General features: G+C 28.8%; 1 protein-coding gene and 1 non-coding gene across 6 annotated transcripts; both read right to left on the bottom strand.

Moving 5' to 3' along the window:
* Positions 1 to 162: 162 nt before the first annotated feature.
* On the bottom strand, positions 163 to 23845 carry LOC122629994 (synaptic vesicle glycoprotein 2B). Of its 5 annotated transcripts, none has more exons than XM_043813976.1 (10): positions 23727 to 23845; positions 4593 to 4840; positions 4000 to 4059; positions 3643 to 3726; positions 3061 to 3385; positions 2780 to 2901; positions 2390 to 2628; positions 1603 to 2047; positions 963 to 1250; positions 163 to 639 (listed from the first exon to the last, which is right to left on the bottom strand). In XM_043813976.1, exons 2-10 carry the CDS (start codon positions 4627 to 4629, stop codon positions 584 to 586), a joined length of 1656 nt encoding a protein of 551 aa, XP_043669911.1. In that variant the 5' UTR covers positions 4630 to 4840; positions 23727 to 23845; the 3' UTR covers positions 163 to 583. The 5 variants fall into 5 exon arrangements, with proteins under 5 accessions (XP_043669911.1, XP_043669912.1, XP_043669913.1 ...); XM_043813977.1 differs by lacking the exon at positions 23727 to 23845 and adding an exon at positions 13771 to 13924; XM_043813978.1 differs by lacking the exon at positions 23727 to 23845 and adding an exon at positions 10041 to 10254.
* Positions 6572 to 6644, bottom strand: Trnar-ucg. Its single transcript has one exon. It is a non-coding gene; the product is annotated as a tRNA-Arg (tRNA).
* Positions 23846 to 25487: the final 1642 nt, after the last annotated feature.

The raw sequence follows: 25487 nt of genomic DNA, 5'->3' as shown, positions 1-25487 counted from the left end.
AAAAAAAAAAAGAAAGAAAAATAAATAAATTTAGTCCAAAGAGTCTCGAAAAAGAATTATTGATTTTTTCAAATCATCCAGGAACTTTTTGCTCAACTTGTACGAATAATGAAATTAGAAAAGATTTTTGAAGGATGACGAGAAGATACTGTTTCTCTTTTGTTCTAATTGAATAATATCAATGAGAAATTGAGCCTGTCGTCTCAATTTCGTTCTAAACATACATATAATAGTCATATAAGTAATACTTGCGAATACTTCTTTCGTGAAACGAACTCTCCTTCCATTTTATTCTATATCCATGTACGCGTCGCTACTTAATTATTATTTAAATAAATGTTTTTTCCTCTTTTTTTTTTCTTTTTCTATTTTTCTTTTTTTTCTTCTTTTTTTTTTCTGCGGACGTTCCTTATGCAAGGAAAATATTATTAATAATATGATAATATATTAGTGTACGTACTATAACTCGTACGTAGTTGTGATAACGAAAAATATCAAAAAGTATTGCAACGAAAGAAAATGCATGTAAGACAGACTGTACACGACTCGTCGAAGAACACAACGTCGATTTTTTTAGCCAATGTCAAGAAAGTGGTTCGCGAGTTGTGTTTGGTAAAAATAGGCACAGTAAACCGCCACCTGAAAAATGATAAAAAAAGAAAAAAGAGATAGAAAAAGATGGAATTAAATTTTATGAGTAATTTTGTTGAGAAAATGGGACGGATCAAAAGTTTTTGGATGGACCAAAAGTTTTTGGGTGATCTTAAAAAATAATTTTCATAGACTTGTAATAAAAGGTTTGTAGTTTTACGATTCGAGAAAAATAAAAAAAAATTTGCTTAAAAAATCTTTGATTTTTAACATCATTTAGAAATTTTTAGCCCAACCTGTATGATAACTTTAAGAAAAAGGAAAAGAATTAAATAAAAAAAAAAAGATAATAAGAAAGAGATAGGGCTTACCGATCAAGAGACCAGCGACGATGAATGTGGGTGCTGGACAATACATGTCCAATAGTTGTGCTATAACGATATTACCAATAATACCACCGAGACGTGCAGCCACCATCGATATTGCGATACCGGTTGCACGTAAATGAGTTGGAAAGACTTCGGTGATCAGACAGTCTAATGCAGCGTTACCGCAACTGATTACACCGCTGAAGAAGGCCGAGACGATGAGATTGTGATATTTGTTGTACACGAAGTACAATCCGATCGAACAGAGCCCCGACGAGAGAGTACTGAACACTGGTGGAAAGATAAAAAAGAAAAAAAAAAAAAAAAATTATTTAAGAAAAAAAAAAAAAAAGGAAGTTCCACGTATACAGACCGAACCAAAAGTGTACTCTAAGTGTACTAAAAATCAATTAATCATAAATCTTTTTCGACACATTTTCCCTTGGCTCGTAGTTAGATATTTAGTTTTACAATTTGTGAAAAAAAGAAAGAAACAATTAGTTTAAAAAGTCTGGAAAAAGAGTAATTTGGATTTTTAAGATCGACTGAGAATACTTTCGATCTACTTTGTATTTTCTCAATGAAAGAAAAAAAAACAAAAAAAGGGGGAGGGAAGAAAACAAAATTGATTTTTAGCACTTACCAAGGAAAAATTTGCGACCAAGACGATCCATTCCCAGAACGGCAACGATATTTGCCGGTATAGCTGAAGCCACGGTAATAAGTGACTCCATAAAAACGGAAGAACCGATTTTATCATTGCAAATATTTTCAATACGATGCGAGCCCTTGTTAACCACGTAATCAGTGACCTCACATATCGACGTTGATTGGCCCGGATGATCACGATGAAATTCGTCGAATCGATTGAACAACTCCGGGAACCACATCATTAAGCCATAATAACCGATATGGAAGGTGAAGTTTATAATGATGGAGACGACGGTGAAACGGAGTATCGGTGAGACGAATAATTGACGGCTGTTATCCAGGATGTCACCGAGCATCATCTTGCATTTACTCTTTTCCTCGATGTCGGCCTTGACAGGCTCTGGTTCTTGGAAGTCATCGAGAATCAGTTCTTTTACCTGAGAAAAATTAATATTTCTTTCTTTTTTTTTTTTATAATCAAAAATTATAGTACCTATATAGAAAGAGAGACAGAGACGATGATAAAAACAAAGATAGTGATAGATATAAAACGAAGTATACAATATAACGTGATTTACGTTTTTATATAAAATGTGACCAAAAAGAAAATAAATTTTTTATTACAAATGTGACGAAGTGTATCTGAATATAATATATATATATATATAAAATTTGATAAATTGTATATTTTTTGTATACATTTAAACAATGTAACAGTTATGTTTTGTATATGAAATTAAAAAAAAAAAAAAAGGAAACAAAAAAATATATGAGCTCACCGTATAACTGTCGCGAGATCTGCCAGTGTTAATGGCGTAGATACCACGAAAGATATCAAGAGCTTCTTGATATCTTCCGCATGATAAAAGATATTTGGGGGATTCAGGGAGCAGCAGAAGCAGCCCCGCCACGATGAACGACGGAGCAGCGCAGATCAGCAGGAAGATTCTCCAAGAGTTATATGTGAACGCAGCACTTGTGATACCGATGTCCTGAGGGATGATCAACCATGCCAGTCCTTAATTAAGAAAGGAAATAAAAAAGATAAGAAAAAAGGAACAAAAAAAAATTAATTACTTTCTCTCTTATATTGGTTTTGATTTATTATTTTTTTTTTTTTTATTTTCTTTTTAATAGCTTTGTAGTTATAACAATCGATCGGATCTTACCAGCAACGAAAAGATTTCCGAGTGTCCAGAAAGCTGCCATGAACGAAAGCATGGAGCCTCGTTTTGATTTTGGTTGAAACTCTGCGAAATACGACCAGATGACCGGGCCACTTCCTCCGAGTCTAAAAGAGAGACAGAAATTAACATATCGATTTACTAAAGATTCTTATTGATATTTATAATTCAGTTAGGAACTCTTGATTTATTTTGTAAGAAAATAAAAAATAGCAAATTGTTATATGTAAAGCAAACTTGGAAATTTGAATAAAGATGTAACTTACGCGGCACCATTTAAGAAACGGAAGAACATGAAGAGTTCGTAGGACTGACTAAAGCTGGAGGCAACGATGCAAAGGGCGTTCATAAAGGAAATGGCAATGAGGACCTTGCGACGACCCAAGGCATCCGCAACGGAGCCCCAGGCGTACGCACCGGCCATCATGCCAATGAAGATGATGGAGTTGAGCCATCCCTTAGCTTGGGTATCAAGTTTTAGATCACATTGTGCACTTGGTAAGATGAAGGACATGGAAATAACATCCATCTCCTCGCTGGTACTGACGAAGCCGCATACCGTGAGCAGGAAGTAATGAAACTTGCCATACTCTGTCAACAATTTTTAATGAGATTGAATTTTCTTTTTCTTTTCCTTTTTTCTTAAACACTTTGAACACAATCGAACAAAATTTTTTTTCATTTCTTTAAAAATTTTTTAAGGAGCTTCATTCATGTTTTCTTTTTTTTACATTTGTCGTTCATTTACGTTTTTATGTTTCAGAACGATTTTTTTTTATTTCTTAGTTTCTCTGTACGTTTATTTTTATTTCTTTTTAATTGTTCTTTTTTTTTTTAAGGACGCTTACCGGTAAGTTCGATGGCCTTTTCGAAATCGGCTTTGATGCAAGATCCTTTCTCTGGATCTAGGTTCTTTTCCTTGGGCCCGATTCCTATGAAAAGAAAAAGAAGAATAAAAAAATATGAACAAATGAAAAATATTAAAATTCGTATGATAAATAATTAATCGGATAAAAGGCATTAGCGTTTTTCTCAAAGTGTTATTCAAACTTTAATACATCCAAATTTAAACAAAATATTTTAATCAAGACATATTTCGAAATTTTTATCCGAGATAAATTTTATATATATATATATATATATATATATATATAAAATTTAATATCCTCTTAGTTATTTAAATATGGACTTAGGATCATGCTTACGGGCAAGTTCAAGTTCCTTGGAACCACAACCGTTTGGGCGCTCGTCTTTTACATCACACTCTAGAAAAAAAGATATTCGTTGAGAACGATCAATTTAATTATTAATGTAGGATGCGTCAGAGATCTCTAGATGAGCCAAATGTTGCTAGATCATCTTAAAAATTCTAAGCTAATTTTTTTTTCTCGATTGTAAAACAGTTTCAAGAGTTGCGAAAAAAATTGATTCATCTTAAAACTTGTCAAGTAACTTTCGGACCAACTTCTATATTAAATATATTAAAAATAAAGTATGAGCATATCAAAATATAATTTGTATATTTTGAAATTGTACGTTTCATTTATTTTTGAAGAAAAATAAAAAGAAAACGTAAAGTTGAAAAGACAACGACGAAATTTTGTCTCTCTCTCTTTCTCTCGTTATCTATCTATCTATCTATCTATCTATCTATCTCTTTTTTTATTATTTTAATAAATAGATTTATCTTTTTTTAAACGAAATTGTTAGAATCTAAATTGATGATTATATTTACATATATAAATCAGTTTGAATGATTTATCTTTTATAATTTGTTTATAATAATAACAAGACTTACTATTGTTGTGCTTTGAGTCGGGTTCACCTTCTACCATTCTACGATGTCCGTGCAGTGGGGTGAATCTGGCTTGGTAAATTTATCAGATGTAGCAGTGTCTTCGTGTACGATGATAAAGTTCGTTAGATATTTTGTTGACGATGACGATTAAGTGGACCTTGAACTCTCGGTGAAGTCTTCCTGCTGAATCTGCGCTGATCTGCTGCTGCTGCTCGTCGGCGGGGCTAGGTTCTGCGCTCACTCGCGAGCTATAAACAAAACAGTATATTAATAATAATAATAATAATAAAAATATATATTAATATTAATAATAATAAAAATAAAAAATGTATAACGTCTATATTTCATTTTTTAAGACTTATTAAAAAGATTATTTTTTATTGCAAAATATCAGACTTTTCCTTTATATATCTCATTGCAAAAAGATTATGTTAAAGACGTTTAATATGTTATATGGTATATATAGTAAAATATGTTTTATATGTATATGTTAAAATAATATATCTTGATATGTTTTAAAATTATATTGTTTCAATATATTATAATATGTTAAAAAATATAATATTTTTTTAATATTTCATATGTATTCTTATTTTTATCGCACATGTATAATATAGAATATATATGTTAAAAAAATGTATGTATATATAAAATGAGAAGGAAAAAACTAATGGATATTTTTTTCAATAAATAAATAATAGTCCATTTTATATGTCGACGCGAAAGACTATAATACGCGTTGTGGTACGTATTAAATCAATACAAGAGGGTTAAGCAGGGTCAATTTGTAATGGTACTGATAGCAAGCGTGGGATGCAACGTTCTAAAGAACAACGATTTGCAACTTCCCCGATGATCGGAGAGGATAATGAAGGCAGTTTGTAGTAAACGATTTATAAGCGGGACCTAATTCGTATTCGCTTGCATGCGAATACTAAATACTCGACTTTAAACTTTTTGCTCTTATGAAGTGATAATAATAAATGTTTTGTCGTCCTGACTATGTGAGTTTAGTTGCTTCCTAGAAATAATAAATAATGATCAAAGAAACAAAAAAATATATATATATAAAAAAAAAAAAGAAAACGAGAAAAATGTAAGATCAAGGGCGAAAAAAGAGAGAGAGAGAGAGACAGACAGAGATACAAAAAAGATGATAATCATGATATCGATTTTTAAATTATTGATTTGAATTTCTAATTTACATATTTCTGTCTAATTATATATAATTGATCGAACATCATCGAATGAATATTCAGGATGCAACGATTGATATTATTATTATTTTTTTTTTACTCTTCTTTTTTTTTTTCAATTGTTTTACGTATTTTCTCACGGTTCATCAGCATGGAAATATAGTACATGAAGAAGTAGTATCGACGTAACGATCCATTTCACGCGCAATTTTCTCGATCATCTTTGTGATCAGCCGATCGTTACGAATGAAACTTCATAAACCTTGAAACGGAAATGTTCTTTACCGGCGAAATCGAGTCACGAGGAACGTGAGATCGATAAAACAAGTTTATTATTAACCATTTCAATGAGAAAAAAAATATAAAATCTATAAATCTTAATGGGAGAAAACAAATCATTCGAACGTTTTATTGATAATTTAGAGGGAAATAATAATTTATCGAATCGACCGATTCGATTATTTTTTAGAAGATTTTTTTTTCCAAACGTACATAAAACAAAAGGTGAATTTATGTAATAACATTATTATGCAGATAAATTTAAAGAATAACGAGGAAAAAAAGGAAAAAAAATATTTCATTGTAAAAATATCAAAGGTATATTTAGTAGAATCTAAATAATTTCTTAACAAATATATTTCCTAATTGAATGTTGAAAAAACGTTGAAATTAGGATATATGTTTATGATTATTGAGAAAAAAGAGGAAAAAAGTTTCATTGATAAAATATCAAAAAATTTAGAAATACGAAGATATGAATTATTGAGAAAAAAAATCAATTTTCGACCGTGACAGGACTCGAACCTGCAATCTTCGGATCCGAAGTCCGACGCCTTATCCGTTAGGCCACACGGTCGTTGAAGGGTAGTTTTCATAATATAGAATTTGACCACCTACAAAAATACACCCCCTTCATTAAAATTCCATATTAATGAACAATTTTATACGAAATACAAACAGTTTGTATATCTTATCGATATTAGATCTAATTCAATCTAAAAAGAAGAACGATTGTAGAGAAAATAATATATAATAAAAAAAAGTAAAAACAGTAATAAAAATAAATGAAATAATAAATATAATGTATGAGAGAAAAAAAATGGGTCAAAAGTTTTTGAGATATAAAAAGTTCCCGAATTTTTTTAGGCTGATTTTATCTTTTCAGATTGAAAGAAATGCAGTTTCACAATTTGAGAAAAAAGTGAGTGTAAAAAATCTAGAAGAAAGAATAATTGATTTTTTAAATTCATTTAGAAATTTTTTATCTACCTTTTCCATTGATTATTCATATAATGATACATAATAATAATATTTATGATATTTTTCAATTTTTCTTTATCGTTCATTATTATCAACACTATGTAGGTACGTATATATATATATATATATATATATATATATATATATATATATATATGTATGTATGAAGAAAAAAGAAAGGAATAATGTACGAGTAAAAATAAATGAGATAATGACGGTAATTTGTAAGAAAAAAAGGAGAAAAAAAAAACAAAGTGTGAAAAAATATATGATTATCTTTCGAGGAATCCTAACTAGAGTTATACAGTTTGAAGAATGTAATTGAGTAGCAAGCATGTCAGGTTTAAGACGCGTTCTAGAAAACGAGTGAGTATTACTGAACATTGACGGATATCCTGCGCTAAATACTATCTAACAGGCCGACATCATGCGCGCCATTTTGCAGACTCTTCCGCGAGCTTGATATATATATATATATATACATACCTCGCGATCGTATTTAATATTTTATCGGGTTACATCTTGCTTAAGAAATTACAGTCATTCTCATTCATTTCTTCGATCGCTTGGTTTTTATTTTACATTAATTTTTTTTTTAATTTTTCTTGCAGAACAAGATAATTTTTTCTTCTTATTTTTTTCTTTTCGTTATACAAAATGAATTTATTTTTTGTGTTTCAATTATAGAAAATAATACAGAAAACGTTTAAATTTAAACGTTCGTTGTAATAAAAATCGGAGATAAAAAAAATAAATAAATATATAAAGGTGATCGATCTGAAAAGTGATCGTTGATCTATAGAACGAAGAAAATGTTAAATGTTTTTCGAATTCCATCGTGATTACGAAACTCCAATAATTCTTATTAATTCCTCGATTCTTTTTTTTTTTTTTAATTTGTTAGAAATTTTTTATTTAATTTTCGTCGCCAGAAAATAAGTTTTTTCTCCCGATAAAAAACCTTTCATATTTTTTTCTTTTTTTCTTTTTTATCAGATGTTTAGGAAACGTTCGATCAATGAAATTGAATAATGATTATCGATGATTGATTATGACGAAGAAAGAAGATAAAAAAAAAGGAAAAATAGAGAGAAGAAAAAACAGATAGATAAAGGTAATCGATCTAAAAATTGATCATTGATCTATAAGACAAAGGGGGGGTATCACAAAGATGGAAATACGGCTGAGTGCGGGGTCGTCGCACGAGGCCGTTAATTGCACCGATTGAATCGTCAATTATCCATGGTGGAATCGAGTTCAACGGTCGGTCGAGTCCAATTACTATCCACAATTTGTGCCTGCACAGGTGTGGCACATACATGCGTACACACGCATCGTATTAAATAATACTGAACTCGCATTTTCTAAAACGTTTTGATATGTAATATTTTTTCTTTCTAATCGATTCTATAATATTAATCAAATAAAAATGTCTCGAGTAAATACGAACAGGAACTTTTCTTAAGAGAAGATAAATTAATTGAGAAATTATTATAATCCTGAAATTTTTTTTATTTCCATTTTCTACTTTTCGAATTAATTTATTGGTTAATATAACCGAAGGTATGCAATATTAAATAACCTGTTCCAGAATGATCCTGTATTATTAACTTTCGATTTGTAATTATGTATGGACGCATTATGCACAAATCCTTATCTATCTATATGTACGTAGGTATGCATTTATATATACATATATTTTTGCTTCTATTCGATGTTGTATAAATATTATAATGAACTTGTTATATTAATCCTCGATAGTGTAAACCGTGGAACGTCGATCTTGTAAAAAATAAAAAATAAAAAAAAACAAAAAGCTTGAGAAATACATCGTGAACGGTTGTTAGAAAGGAAAATTAATTAATACGATATTCGAATTCGCGTTAAATATCTTTCTTTTTGTCATCAATATTTAATTATTAAAAAAAAAAAAAAAAAGAAAAAAAAAAGAAAAGGAGGTAAAAAGAATTGGAGACAAAATGGATTTCTTCTTTTTTTGTTGTCATCCATCACTTTTTTTTACTATTACGATGAGTTATAATTTTTTCAATAAATTCTTCCTTTTTTTTTAAATCCAGTTTGAATCGATCAATCGATCAGAGAAATTACGGGAGTGTTGAAAGGAGGTCAAGTCGAATACGATACTCTCGAAAGCTCTAATCGTGGCGCGAAGCACAGAGTCGACGACGTCGACGGAGTTGTAAGTAAAGCGTTTAGTAATTATCGTCAGTCTCGCAAGGACATAATAATCAGTCTCATTGCCGACAAATTTGTCGGGGGGATAGTTGTACTGTCGCAGATAGTCGGTGTGTATTAGCGCTTGAGAAGCGGTGTCATCACACTCGTTAGAAGAATCATCGTGCAAAACACCGTTTGCGGACCGTTTTGCTCCTACGATGAATACGACGACTCTAACACGTTCAAATTTTTATTGTACGAATATATATATATATATATATATATATATATATCATGTATAATATATCATATGTATATGTATATATGTATGTATTTTTATATATACTAGTATTAGATTGATTAATAATTTAAGATATTTTTTTTTTGGAATTCGAAGTTAAATATTATTATATGATCTAATAAAATACTATATACATATATATATATATATATATATATATATATCCTAAAGCGACGAAATTTTTAATTATTATACAATTTTGTAAAATTTATCTAATTTTGTCTTTCTGTTTGTCTTATGACGTGTGATATATTTAAGTATGTGTTATATGTAGTTAAAAATTATAACAACATGCTCAAGACTTTATCAACTTTTTTTTAAAACAATATTTGTTATTTGTTCCAGAAAGAAAAAGGAAAAAAGTAAACGAAATTTTTACTTACAATCGCTCTCTCTCTCTCTCTCTCTCTCTCTCTTTCTCTCTCTCTTTCTATCTCTCTCTCTCTTTCTCTCTTTCTCTCACTCTCTATCTCTCTTTTTCTAATAATCCTAATAAATAAATAAAATGCACACTCGTTTGTCTTCCTCCTTTTTTTTGCAGCTCGATAATCCGATGAAACACGTAAGATAAAATCACTTAAAAAAAAAATACTCGCGTAATGTACATAATAAGAAGAAACTCGTGAAGATAATTAATTTCGAATTTATAATCGATCAAACGGAACGAGATATAGGAAACGTTAGTAATATCACGATGTATATATTTAAAGGACGTTTGAACCGCGTTAGACGGGGCGTGGAGATGAAGTGAGTGTCGGATCGTTGAAGCAACTAAAAACTACCTGCCACCTCCTACTGACTAACACGATATACTACTTGTTACCGTATCCACTATTTTATATATCTTTTTCTCATAGTGCAACATCTCAACGATATTGCAGTCTCCTTGATTTTTACACTATTTGTTTACTCTGTTCTGCATAGAAATTATTTTTTCGAACGACAGAGCTCCGTGTTTTCTATTTATTTTAAAATTATAAATAGTTAGGAAAAAAGGGAATACATGAATATATCCAGTAGAAATTAATTTACGTAGCTAATATCTATGCATAAAAATTATTTTTTTTAAAGTCCTATGTTTTCCATTAATATTAGAATTAATTAAAAGAAAAAAGAAAACATGAAGGTTCATAAAGACTGTATTGTAATAGAAAAAAGTTATTTACGTATGTGCATGAAAAATAAAATTATTCTTTTAAATTTTCTATTTTTTTATCGATTGTAAAATTAGAATTAATTACAAGAGAATATCATTAATATGTAGAAATTAAGTTGACATTTTTTTTTTTTTTTTTTTTTAATTAGATATTAACTTTAAAATTATAAAAGGAAAGAAAGATATATGAAACTGTATTATAACAGAAATTAATTTACTTGAAAGTTATGTAGCTCTATGTTCTTTATTGATCGTAAAATTAGAAATAATTGAAAGAAGAAGATATCGATATACAGCAGAAACTAATGTGTACCTAATATTATAATTATAACTTTATATTGTAATTCACAGACCTTTATTTTGTTATAATAAATAATTATAATTATATAACTATCATCAAGAGTAAGAAAAAGTAAAAAGCAATAGGTGAAAAATGAGATGAAAAATTTATAGTGTCCTCATTGAAATATTATCACTCTTTCTCTTTCTTTCTCTCTCTTTCTTTCATTATCATCGAGTCATACTTTATCATTGATGACTCAGATCTGTTCTTCGAGTGAAGTACATATGCCCATGTAGAACAAAGAATTCTAAAATGCAAAAGAGAGTTACGGAAATAGACACAAGAAGATAATATTTATTCTCTTTTTGTCGATGAAATAAAACACGATTGGTAAGGTCAAACGATTGACCTTGACCAACGAAAAGCAATATGGTGGAACGATATAAAATAAGAAGAAAAAGAAAAGCAACAAGAAAAAGAAAAAGAAGAAGAAAGAAAAAATGAAAACGTGATGTCCCTCGAGGAAGAAAAATTCTATATAAAGTATACATATATATATTATATATATATATGTATGTATGTATGTATGTATGTATATATATATATATATATGTAGGATAGGTCGACCTTGTTTGACTGGAGCAAGGATTACCTCCTTGCAACAACGAAGGACGATTAAGAGATATTTTTGACGTTGCATTGCCGGTAGCAATGAAAGAATAAACGATCTGGCGTATATCTCGTGATTATTATTAGTATTTGAAATATTTATTTAAAAGAAACATCTGATAAAAAAAACTATTTTAATCATACTCTTATATATACACACACATACATACACACATATAAATAATTGTTTTAATCAATATATCGATTATTTTATTATTGCATATGCCATTATTACATATGTGTGTATGTATTATATTAAATGTTATTATGAATATTCTATAATAAACACGGCTCACAACTCAAAACAAATCAATAGAACATATTTTATTAATTCTATTACTACACATGTTAAATTTAATTTCATTTTATTAATTCTATTACTATCATACATAAATGCTACTAAATCAGATTTAACTAAGAAAATCATTTGCATTACTTCAGTATTTTCAATCCTTGATTCGTGAGAAATAAATAAATCGATATTTATGAAAAAAGTTTCTTTCACAAATAATAAAAAAGAAAAAAGTATAGATCTATAATAAAGAAGATCGAACTATTACGAAAAATTTAAACAAAATCGAACTTACGTAAAAGCGATACTTGAATTGATCGATTTTAACAAGGATACTCTTCTCGACGTCATGTTTGTTATAAAATTACTATCACGTATTTACGTACAAATCTCTCTCTCTTTCTCTCTCTCTCTCTCTCTCTCTTTCTCTGCTTTTCTCTTACTAGAACTAATAGAGACGTCATCAAAGTTATTTATATGACATGTACAAAGAGCAAATAGCAAAAGAAAAAAAAAAGGAAATAATATACGTTCAACGTCAGACAGTGCATTTTTGAGAATTCACATTTTGTTTGATCGTGACCACTTCTAAGAAAGATTTGTTCCAATGATTTCATGTTTTTCTTCTCTTTTTCTTTTTCTTTTTTTATCTAACGAATACAAGACGGAGAAAGAGGATCAAGAAGAAGAGAATGATGAAGAAGAAGAAGAAGAAGAGGAAAAGGCATCGAGAGAACGCACAAACAATTAATTAATATCTACGTTCGACGTTACTGTTGGTTCTTGGCTTGCAGGAGCACGTGGCTCGATTAAACGAGCCGCTTGTCTGGGCTGTTCCAGCCCTCTGTAGTATAAATATTACGATCTTTCAGAGCGGTTTTAACCGGTTAAATCTTGAAGACTCTAAATATGAAGCAATACGATGAGAGAAAGAGAGATAGAGAGAGAGAGAGAGAGAGAGAGAGAGAGAGAGAGAGAAAGAAAGAAAGAGAGAGATGTCCTCAGGGTGGAAGAGAAGAAAAATCACGTGATCATCTATCTGTCTGTCTTCGGATCAGCAATTGATTCTGCGAAGAATTTTGCATTCACTTTCAAATTTAGAGATAGAAAGAAAGAAAGAGAGAGAGAGAAAGAGAAGGGGTCAGATGTCCTCAGGGTAGAAGGGGAGAAAGATCACGTGATCATCTGTCTATCCATTCTCTGATCAACAATTGTATCAGTGTGAAAGAATTTTCTACTGTTCACTTAAAAATTTCACCCTAACTTTAATGATTTCGTTTAAAAATATCTTAATTGATCTTTCAAGTGAAATATCATAGAATCAATAATTAAATGGAATTGTGAATAATGATTAAATTGAATCAACGACGACTGATTTTTCATCCCTCGATTTTATTTAAACGTTTTCTTTTTTTTTTTCTTTCTTTCTTTCTTTTCCTCTTTCTTTTTTTAATGGGTAAAGCTACTCTGACTTTATTTACTTGGGTTGTCTATGTATCTTCTCTTATTAAATTTTTAGTAACTAACAATATTCGAATTTTCTAATGTATATATATATATATATATATCGTGATGTTAATGACACGATTGGACGAATCCAAAAAAAGATCAATTATTGATTCGCTGAAATTATTTGACGCTTGATCCATCATAGAAGAAGAAGAAGAAGAAGGAGAAAAAGAAGAAGAAAAAAAAAAGAATGAAAGATGGCACTTAACGACACATACACACACACACACACACACACACTCACGTACACTAACGGTAACTATTTTAATCCTATGAAAACATTGTTTAACTAACAATCACTATCAGTTAGATATTTAGATGTGTAGAAACTTACGGTGTACGGTCTGCCAAGTCTTGGAAAAGTTGCCCGGATTGGGGAACAACCAATGCGAGACGAGAGTGCACAATGCTTATATACGACGGGACCTGATCCCCACTCTAATTTCTTCGAAAATGTTCTTCTCAAGAGAGAGAAGAGAAGAAACGATACTGATCGAGTCTCAGAGAAAGAGAAGGAGAAAGAGAATACGGTATTGTGATAGAGAGAAAGAGAGAGAGCAAGAGAGAGGGAGGAGGGACTGAGAAAGAAAGAGGGAGGAAGATGACGATGAGATAGAGAGAAATGAGAAAGAGAAAAAGATCGTTAAGTTTGTATCAACACTAATTTGCGATTCTAGCGTTGGTAACAAATCATAGTGGAATGACTTATAAAGTTATACCAAGAATCATTCAATTTACTTGAATTTAAAATAGAAAAGAAACGAACGAGATGACATTCACGATTATCTTCTTCTTGTTCTTCTTGTTGTTCTTCTACCCTTTTTTGTTTTATGGAATATACCATCTCATTTTGTTGGAAAATCACCCTGGCAACGTTAAATTTATAAATCTGTAAGTATTATACATTAGAGAAAGAAAGTTGTAGATATGATTTATGGACTAAGAGAAAGATAACTATGTGGTATCGGTATAACAAAATTTTAAGGAGAAAAATTAAAGAAAAAAAGAAAGAGAGATAGAGAGGAGGTGATAATGAATCATTTTAGAGACGTTTATTTACTCGAACATATTTGCAATTGACACTTCCCCCGGTATTCTTTCCTGCTTCGTGTTATCTTTATTTGTAACCTTGGTACACGTGTCTTCCTCTTTAAGATTCTAAATTATTCGTCAAAAAGGAAAAGAGGAGAAAAAAAAAAAAAGAAAACTTTTTGAAGAAAAAAATTAAAGAAGAAAAGAATATGTAGAAATGTAACAGAAATTTGATTTCTATATCGTTATATTATTTCTCGTAAGTACGTTGCTCTTTACTCGTGATTCGTTGTTACATAATAAAGCATGAGCGATCGACTTTCTATGTCAACGGCGAGTTCAAAGTATATCGGTGCTAATGTAATCCTTGTAAATATTCAATTTCTTTATGTAGTTTTGTTTAGTTACGAAGAAATAAAAAGAAAAACGTTCGATACGGTGATCTCTCTCGTACGTCCGCCATGATGATCGATGGATGACGGTGAAACCGCCATCTTTAATTCGTTCTTGAAAAACTCATATTTTCTTCGGATATTTTTGGACAAAACTTGTTATACGTATATTTTTGCATGCACACATCTGTGTATACACGTGTATCTTTTTTTTTTTTTTTCTTTTTGCGGAGACAAGACGGATTTTGGATTTACATTTAGAATTACATTAAATGATAAAAAGAGAAGACTGATCGATAAAACGTGTTTACGTAATATTCTGTACGAAACGAGATACGATGGAAATGCCATGACACAGAATTGGCAGGGAACAATAAAAATAGAAATTCATCTTGCGGTTCTGTACGAATTGGCATAAAAGTTTAAGAGTTTTTAACGAAGACGAAACATCTTCGTACTCGAATGAAATCGTGTTAATTACTGAGACTGTTTGCCGTTGGATTTCAAATGGCTTAACAAGCTGTAAAGTGGAGCCCGCTTTTCGAACCTCTTTTTGCGCTTATGAATCATTTATTGTGTAACTGTACCTCTTTGCTACTCATAGCCTGCGAAATTAAAAAGATAAAAAAAAAAAAAGAGCAATGCCTATGATGATGACGACGATGATAATAACGATAATAATAAACAAAAGTTTGTCCTATTTGATTGCCATCTTGGATACTTTTTATTATTATAAGATTATTCGCGATTATATTTTTATTGATTTTTTTATTTAAGGTCAACTGGTAATTTAATAAGAATGTGAGCTCAATTAATTTGTTCATTTATTGACACATTTAATCACTTAATTTTCGTTAAGAAAAATTATGATCTTGGCCTTTTTTTTTTTTTTTTTTGTATTATTACGGCATCATTGGGGATCATGTATTTATTGATTTTTGATTTACGTCAAAAGAAATTTCGCATGAGAATGCGAGTTTGATTCATTTTATTAATTAATTTCTTTCAAGAATTTTTTTTTTTTTTATTACCGTAATATATTATCGTTATCGAATCACCGTTATTATTTACGAAATTGCGTTTCAAATTTTGATCGAGCTCGTCACAAGATTCAAAGAGAAAATAAGAAATCACAGAATTCGTGTTTGAGTAGGTATATGTCTGCGCGTATACGTGTATATACTCGTATATGTATTTATGTACATATGTATGAGGAAGACGTGGCCTAAATTAATGAAAATGTTTATTCTTTCAATTTACGTCTTGGCGTTTATCTTCTTCGCGAAAAGAACGAACCGATGTTTTTTGTCCATCGTTTTCTTCTTATCTTTCATTATCTATTTCTCTCACGCATGAATTGAATATTATTTTATACAGATATTTTGCACATATTTACCGATAGAGGATTAACCGGTAACTTCAACCGGTATAAATTTGTTGAAGGATAAATGATTTAGGATCTATAATTTATGATTAAGATAGGCATGGAAATAAAAATATACCAACGTGAAAGTACGTAAGAGTAATTTAAATCGCATAATATCTCGTGGAATTTTCCAAAACGCTGTCGGTAAAATAGAGCACAGTGATTTAGAATATTAAAAAAAAAAAAAGAGAAAAGATCAATTCATTTTTCTTTTTATTACAAATTCTTTCTTTTTTCACTTGTAAATGTATATTTCATTATATGTTATATAAAACTAATATATAAATTAATATTATTGATATTAAAAAGATCTTATTACGTATTAAACGAAAACATAAAAGAACGAATTTTTTTATTTATATACATATTATATTTTCGTTATGTTGAAACGTCATTATATTAATACAAAAAATTGTATTATTTTTTTATATAAAATTGTGATAAAAAAAGTATTATAACAGAATTCGATTTTCTATTATTTTCTTTTTGTCTTTTAATTGTAAACAGGATTCAATCAATATTCGTCGCAAAGATGAAGAGGACAAAATTTTTATATCGATCGATGATTCAAAATTCTCCAAAATAATGTTAACAGGTCGTTTACATATTTTAAATTACATACCACAACGAATTCCAATTTTAGCGTCTCCTTATCTTTCGCTGTCTCGAGTCTGATTTAAATACAGCCCCGGGGGACAAAGAGAGACAGAGAGAAAGAGAGAGAGAGAGAGAGAGAGAGAGAGAGAGAGAGAGAAAGAAAGAGAGAGAGAAATGCTTCAGAAATATCAAAAAATTCAAGACAAGTTTCTGTCATCACTGTTTACTAACCGAGACAAGAAATGTCATTTTAACCGATAATTTATTATTCCAACGTAATCGATTGTCTCCTTTTCGCGTAATCATGCATTTACATACGTATTTTACTTACACGTTAACATTTTTCACAAAAGAAAGAAAAAAGAATCAATAAATAAAAGAGATACCTGATTGACCAATTCGCAACGAAATAAATTTATCGTCAATTCTCAATACGAAAAAAATTTTCAGAGAAAAAGAAAGAAAAAAAAAAAAAAAAGAAAAATAGTTTAGGAAGGCGCACGTTGAATATTATTATACGTGACATATAAAAATCTCGTTCTTCTATCTTTTTTTTTTTTCTTTTTTTTAACGATCGACAAGTAGAGAGAAAGAGAGAGAGAGAGAGAGAGAGAGAGAAAGAAGGAGAAAAAAATAAATCAGCACAAATACATAATAGAAAAGGTGTGTGAGCTTCTAATGAATTCGTGTAAACCGGCAGTATCGCGTATATAACATGAGTCATCGAGAACATTACTGACGTCATCAACATGCTCGAGGGGCAATCAACCGGCAAGTAGTATGCAAAAATATGTTGCGTATCGTTTCGATAGCACCTCGTTCTACCTCTGTTGTATTATGAACGAACTCCATTCGAGTCGAGCTGTTGCAAAAATTTCTACGCACTCGAACAGGAAACTCCATTCATTGACTATTATCATGCATACACACGTCGGAAAATGTAAATGAACTTCTAGGAAATAATTGATACGAGTTTAACCTGTTTCGATCGTCCGTTCTTTTTTCTTTCTTTCTTTCTTTCTTTCTTTCTTTTCTGTTTCTTTTTTTTTTTTTTTCTTCCATTCAACTTTTCTCGATCGAAGAGGAAGGATTGAAAAAAAAAAAGATGATAATGAATTATTTAACAAAAAGCATCATTTCACGATCAAATGTTTCGAATAGTTCGAAACAAAAAGAGAAAAGTGTTGTAATAATGGATAAAGAAAAAAAAAAAAAAAAAAAAACAATTCTTTCTCGGATAGAAAATCGCTACAAAAGAAAATAGAAATGTTCGAGATTTATAAATAAAATCTTTTTCCATTTTTTCTTTCTCTCTTGTTCCCTTCCTTTTTCTTAATTTCATTTTTCTTTATGTTGTAACATGAAAGATATCGATAAATAACGATTCAGAAGCTAAAGCAGATTATTATTCGTATTCTATTGTATAAACGTTAATAAATCTGCCGTAGCAAGTGTAAATAAAAATGAAATCAAGGTTTGAAATTGACATCGTAAATCAAAAACTTGTTTGGCATACTTGATACTTGGCGTTTTAAGTATATATGTATGCATGGATATGCGATTTCTTTTATGAATCTTGGAAAAAGACTTATCGAACGTACCGAACGTATCAAACAATTTCAAGGTAAGAAATATATATATCTATGTATGTTGAAATATTGTTTCATCACGATTCGTTCGTGCAGTTCAATATAATTTGAGCCAAAATTCTCCAGATGAACCAAAAGTTTTGAACTCATTTAAAAAATTTATATTAAAGAACAAAAAATTAGCCTAAAAGGTATCGAAAAAAGAATAATGCGATTTTTAAATCAATAACTTAAAAACTTTTGATCCACCCTATATATATATATATATATATATATATATATATATATATATATATATAAACGCACGATCTTTTTTTTCTTTTTGATTTAGATAAAATAATTGAGATCGATGTCAATGACAGATGTTACGAAAGATCAATCGAATAAATTAGCAAATGGAGTAATTAAGTCTTTCGTGGATTCGCATGAGTTGACAAATGAGTTCAGTCGTGGAAGTTAACGCTATTCTTTATTAATTGTCTTTGCTTTTCCAATCGAACGACGATCTTTCTCAATTTTGAATCAGCAAAATCTATCTTGTCAAGGTTGCTATTTATTAAGTCAACATTCTTAAACTAAATTTAATTAGTATTTTCAACAAATGTGATCAGTAATATAAGTGATTATATAATCCAACCTTGACACTAATTACTTGTATTGACTAAAATATATATATATATATATATATATATATATATATATATATACATATGTAATTATTTATTTTAAAAAATATTTATCATTAATTAATAAAAATACTGACGGAATAAGTAAAAGTGCTCTGACGAAAATCAAAATCGATCGCGTACGAATTTTACGATAGTATGTTGACATTCTTGTTTTATATACGTATGTTTTCTTTTCTTTCTTTCTTCTTTATTTTTTTTTAATGAACCGACGCGCTATTGACATCGATACGGTTCATCGAACTCCAATAATATTTCAGTCAATCGATGGAAGTTTTAATGTTTATTAAAAAGACAGAAAAAAATTCGGTTTTGTTTTTTCTATCAGTACGTTTCACAATATTGTTTTTGTTTTTTTTTAAAAAATCTCAATACTCTCATCGATATTTTTCGAAATATTTCATCGATTTAAAATTTTTAATTTATCATATACTTTTCAATGATTTCTCCAATGACATCGTTGAAAAAAAAAAAGTAAATTTTCATTTTTAATGTTTTTACGAAATTGTTTCCTCTTCCAAATACATCGATAATTATCCATATAAACATAATTTGAATTTATTATCAATTTCTGATAATACCTTGCAGAACAAATTAATGTTTAATTTTTCATATTTAATGATATTGTTTTCGCACTTAAATATATCGATACTTATTCATATGAACATAATTTGAATTTACCATCGATTTTATCATGAATTTCCAATGATATTTCGGTGAAGCAATTAAGGGGTGAAAATAAAAGAAAGAAAAAAAAATACAAGAATATTTACCTTCGAATGATCGATAAAATTGTTGTCATTAAAAGAAAATATTGATACTTGTATCCGACTGATTTAACAAAAAAAAAGTATATATATATATATATATATATATATATATATATATCGATTCGAGATATCGACACGAATAAAATTTAGATTCAACCTTAGAACGAACGTGTTAAATGACAGACACACATACATATATATATACATACATACGTACATACATACATACATACATACATATATATATATACACACACACAGAGGTGTTAACACAGTACTTACATACCTCTAACCTTCGTAGCCTGTTGAATCTCTCTGTCTCTCGTTATTAAAGTTATTCGTATAATCGTGCACGCGAGGTATGATTTTACAGCGTTAGTTTAACCGTTATTTATATCTATCTATGTAATAAATCATGCGCAATAGTCGCATGTGTGGGCAGCGTTGTTTTCAACTTCTTTCATTCGAGTTCAGCTCCGTTGCGTGTTCATCACGCGTGAAATTATCACGGATAATCATCTTCTTATTCTTATTCTTCATCTCGCTTTTCAAATACGCGTGCGCATTTTGTCTCCTAATAATACATATCTTTTCAATCCTCTTCTATATAACACGTTTTTATATAACTTACAATAAAACGTGTGAAGTGATTCGAAATCTTTTGCACATATTTTTTTTATCGTTATCAATAGGAAAATTATTTTATTATATTTATCAGAAATCTTTGATTGGAATCATACGATCATATATAAAAACAATTATTTCGTCAATAACAAAATAATTCTTTTTTTAAAAGAACAAATATATATATACATATATATGTGTGTGTAATAAAAAACTAAAAAATATTTTGTATATATAATTTTTATATACATAACTAATCTACTTGTCAACGTTCGATACTTTTTAACATTGTTAATAAGAATATTGTATATAATAAAACGAATGAGATCATTAGAAATTCGTTGCGTAATATTATTTTTCTTTCTTTCCTTTTAGATTTCTTTTCCTTTTATTTTCTTTTTTCCTCAATATTTATTATTTTACGATCGAACGAACTCACGTATTGATAGACAATGTCGAAGGTAAATATTTTTCAATATTGTTAAATAAAAAATATTTAGATGTAGATACAGCTTATAAGAAAAGCGTATTAAATGATTGGAAATTCGTTGCATAATATTTTTTTTCATTTTTTTTTTTTTTTTTTTTTCTTTTTTTCTCCCCTTTTTTATTTTCAACTCAATTTTTATCTTATGATCGAACGAGCGAGCGTACGTAGATAGATAATGTTGAAGGTAAATTTTGTTAATAAAAAGAATTGTATATGGCTTATAGGAGAACGAATAAAATGATTAGAAATCCCGTTGCATAATATTTCTTTTTTTTTCTTTCTTTTTATTTTATTTTATTTCTTTTTTGTCAATCATTTATTTTATAATCGAACGAACGCACGTATAGATATTTAGCTGATGTTGAAGGTAATGAAATGAAAATTTTTTCATCGTGACGAATGAAAGAAAGAGAGAGAGAGAGAGAGAGAGAAAGAGAAAGAGAGAGAGAGAGGGAGAATGAGAGGGAGAAAGAGAGAGAGAGAGAAAGAAAAAAAAAAGAGAGAGAGAGTCGAAACGTAGTAGTACAACGACGATAATGCAGCTTGGTACGGACGCGTTTGAACGAGGAGGCCGACTATCTCCGCTTGAAATTCACGCGGCTCATTATCAGGCTTTATAAGCTGATTTAGCGGATAATAGAAAGCATTTTAGCAATGCGTTGACGTACCAGTACTACCGACCACGCCATACTCGCATACTCGCATACTCGCAGTCAAAGAGTAATGTAATATAAGATAGTATGAGAATGTTTCGATAGACATACATTTATGTGTGTGTCTGTGTATGTGTGTGTGTGTATATATATATATATATATATAAATTAATAATTTTTAATGAAATTGCACTTTTGTGAATTGTCCAAGAAATTATTATACTACATAAAAGAAATATAGTGTTATACTATAAAAAAAATTATAAAGAGGATGAGTTACGTAATTTGTTTTGTTAAGTTAATATAAGATTATTGTGATTAAAAATAGATTTTTAATAATTGTTATCATTAACACCCCATATGTCTATTTATTTATTTTTTCATTTATTTGTTTGTTTGTTTGTTTTTGTTTGTTTAATTAAGTTGTCTTTTTTATAGGAAGGATCTAAGAGATTGCGTTGTACTATGTGAAGATAATGTAACGAATAATAAATAACACGTTTTATATTATAAATTATAAATGGATCCTTATCATTATTTATATTTAATTAAGTTCCTCAAGTTTTTATGAACTATTGAAACTAATCGGATATGTATTACGTAATTAGTTGTTAAAAATAAATATTAATAAAACATTAGATCTTAGAAATAATATATACATAATTACAATGAATTATCACGTTTCGCCATTGATGTAAATTGAATGATAAATACGAATATCACATATCGTCGTGTATACATAATTCATGTATAAAAGTGTGTAGGTATAAAATTGTCTTTCAAATCCTTTTAGCATAACGCGAAAAAGCACGGAGTTTAAATGTGCTTAGAGGTGGTAAGTTTCCAGACTCTTCGTATTAATCATTCAACAGATGGTCACATAACTCGCATTTACCGTTCTAGAGAAACCGTTTGTTTAACATTGTATCGTTACAATGTTAACAATATATAATATACAACAATGTATCTTTTTGACTCTATACATATAAATTATCTAAATTATCTAAAAACATATATATATATATATATATATATATATATATATACATATAAAGATAGTTTCACGATATTAAAACATTAAAAATGTTTATATAATGATGAAAATTATTCAGTTGATCAATAGGTATAATAATGTCGAATTCTTCATTATTTTATATTTAAATAAATAATTTCAATATTTTTTGTTATAGCATGGTATTAGGTTGGTTAATAAATAATGTTAAAATTTGCAATGTTTTTTTTTTTATTTAAATAAAACGATATTAATATTTTTTTCTTAAAAATACTGACACACTACTCATTAACATAAAATCCAATAATAATACATACAAACGAGAGTATAGAAACAAATAAAAGAGATGATAAGAAACGAAATTAAAGAACAAAATTAGGATTAGATGTAACCCATCTAATCATAATATAATAAAATCTCGCTTTTAATAATACCTCCTATATACTCGGAGAATATCAAAAGAAAAAAAAAAAAAAAGAAAAATTATAAGGAGACATTTGGAAATGAAATTAGAAGATTAGATCAAATTCATAATAAAATCTTATTATCTAATAAAATCTCATAATCATAATAAAATCTCATTTCTTCGTAGATATCAAATCTACGTAGATACGAAAGAACAAGAATGAAGAGAAACAAAATAAAAAGATAATTAAAAGTAAAAGAAATTAGAGAATTAAATCTAACCTATGATAATAAAATCTGACCTATGATAAATATCAAATTAACATATCCCGGTATTAACAAAACTATAGAAAAAAATAAATAAAGTAAAAAAAAAGAAAAAGAAATAATAAAATAACAAGATATTTAGAAACGAAATTCGCATTACATCTAATTCAGCTGATCATAATAAAATCTCATTTATGATAAATATCAAATTAACATACCTACCTACGTACATATTTCAACGAAATTGTAGAAAAGAAAAACAAAACAAAAAAAAAAGAAAAGAGAAATAAAAAATAATCAATACAAGAAGATATTTAAATATGAAATTAGGATTGGATCAAACTCACCTAATCATAATAAAAACTCGCTTCTGATGAATATCTGAAATCGGTGGAAAATTAATTCAACGGATCGCAAATAGTTAGTGATACGTTTGAGTATACTATATATATATATATATATATATATATATATATATACACATATATATATATAAATATATATCTCTCTATCTCTCTTTTTGGTTCGATCTTCGACTGTGCACACTTCCGGTTTCAATGTCACTTTTCGTAGGGCACTTTGTACTATCTAATGGAAGGCGAATAAGAGACAGAGAGAGAATAAACGCCGCGCGACTTGCCGAGGCGTCGATAGAGAGATAACTACATCACTATCGCGAACTGAGGGGTCAGTTGGCCGCACGCTCGACCGAGTACGTCTGTCAATCTGCTCGAGAATCACCGAGCTTGAATCGTCCTCGTACGACGGATTGACGAGGTACATATGTATACATATATGTATATTTGAACATGTATGTATATGTGTGTGTGTGTATGTGTGTGTGTATATATATATATATGTATATATATAAATGTATGAACCACAGATTACGAGTGGTCTAACAATAAGTCATATTTATTTTTTCTTTAGATATATTTTGACATTTGATTTTCGTGAATTATTTAAAATTTATTTTGCTACTTACTAAGACAAACGGGCAAAATAATTGGATATATTTATTTTTGAAAAAAAAAAAATAAATAAATAAATAAGGAGAACGAAAAAGATAATAATTTTCTCTTGTAAAAAAGTTATCTTAAAATTTGAAAAATTTAGCACATGTGTTTGCTTCTGATAGAATATGTATATTTTTTATATATATATTTCAAAGGATTTAGATCATTTATATTCATAATATTCATATATATTCATAATATGTATTACGTTACATTAATAACTTAATGTCGAAATTTTGTATATTCTTTATCGAAATAAAAAATTGTTTATCTAAATAATTAAAATCTTTTCGAACGAGATACATATATGTATTACAATATAATTATATTGTTCATATATAAATACATAAACATATATGTGCATCTTCTCATGATACTTAATAATCCTAATTTTTAAACTATGTTTACTTTACTTATCTATATGTAACTACTGAACGCGTGTACATACCGATACATACATTTTTATGTTAGAAAAAAAAAAAAGAAGCAGGAAATAAAGAAACATATGATTGCACATGTAATCATACACCAATGAACAAATTATAGTCATACAACGTTAAATTGCAAAAAAAAAAGAAAAATACAATATTCTCTATCTTCTTTTGAAAAGAATTACAAATCACATTCTAATTATCTAAATCATAGTATATATGACATAGATCATTCTCTATTTAAAAAAAAAAAAAAGAAGAAAAAAAAAAAGATGAAAGAAAGAATTTAAGAAGAACGTATGGAATTTTGTATTTGCAAGAAAAATGTGCAGGCCATTGACAGAAATAATTTCCACGTGCTATCTCTATGGTATGCACTTAGAAAGTGCATATGTATATATATATAGATATATATACTGGAGAATGGAATACTTATATATTTCTATGTATCCATGTATTTGCGTATGTATAATACACGATCTATAGGTCGTGTTACGTTTAATATCGAACGTAATTTACATAAAGCGAACAATAGAAATTCTTTTTCTACTTCTATTTTTATTTCTCTTTCTCTTTCTCTCTCTCTCTCTCTCTATCTATCTATCTATCTATCTATCTATCTCACACATACACGCACAATGCTTTTCTAATAAGAAAAAAA

This window comes from Vespula pensylvanica, chromosome 6 (assembly GCF_014466175.1).
Source record: "Vespula pensylvanica isolate Volc-1 chromosome 6, ASM1446617v1, whole genome shotgun sequence".
Lineage (NCBI taxonomy): Eukaryota > Metazoa > Arthropoda > Insecta > Hymenoptera > Vespidae > Vespula > Vespula pensylvanica.
The sequence above is the reverse complement of the archived record's forward strand: the minus strand, read 5'-3'. Positions and strand labels throughout refer to the sequence as shown.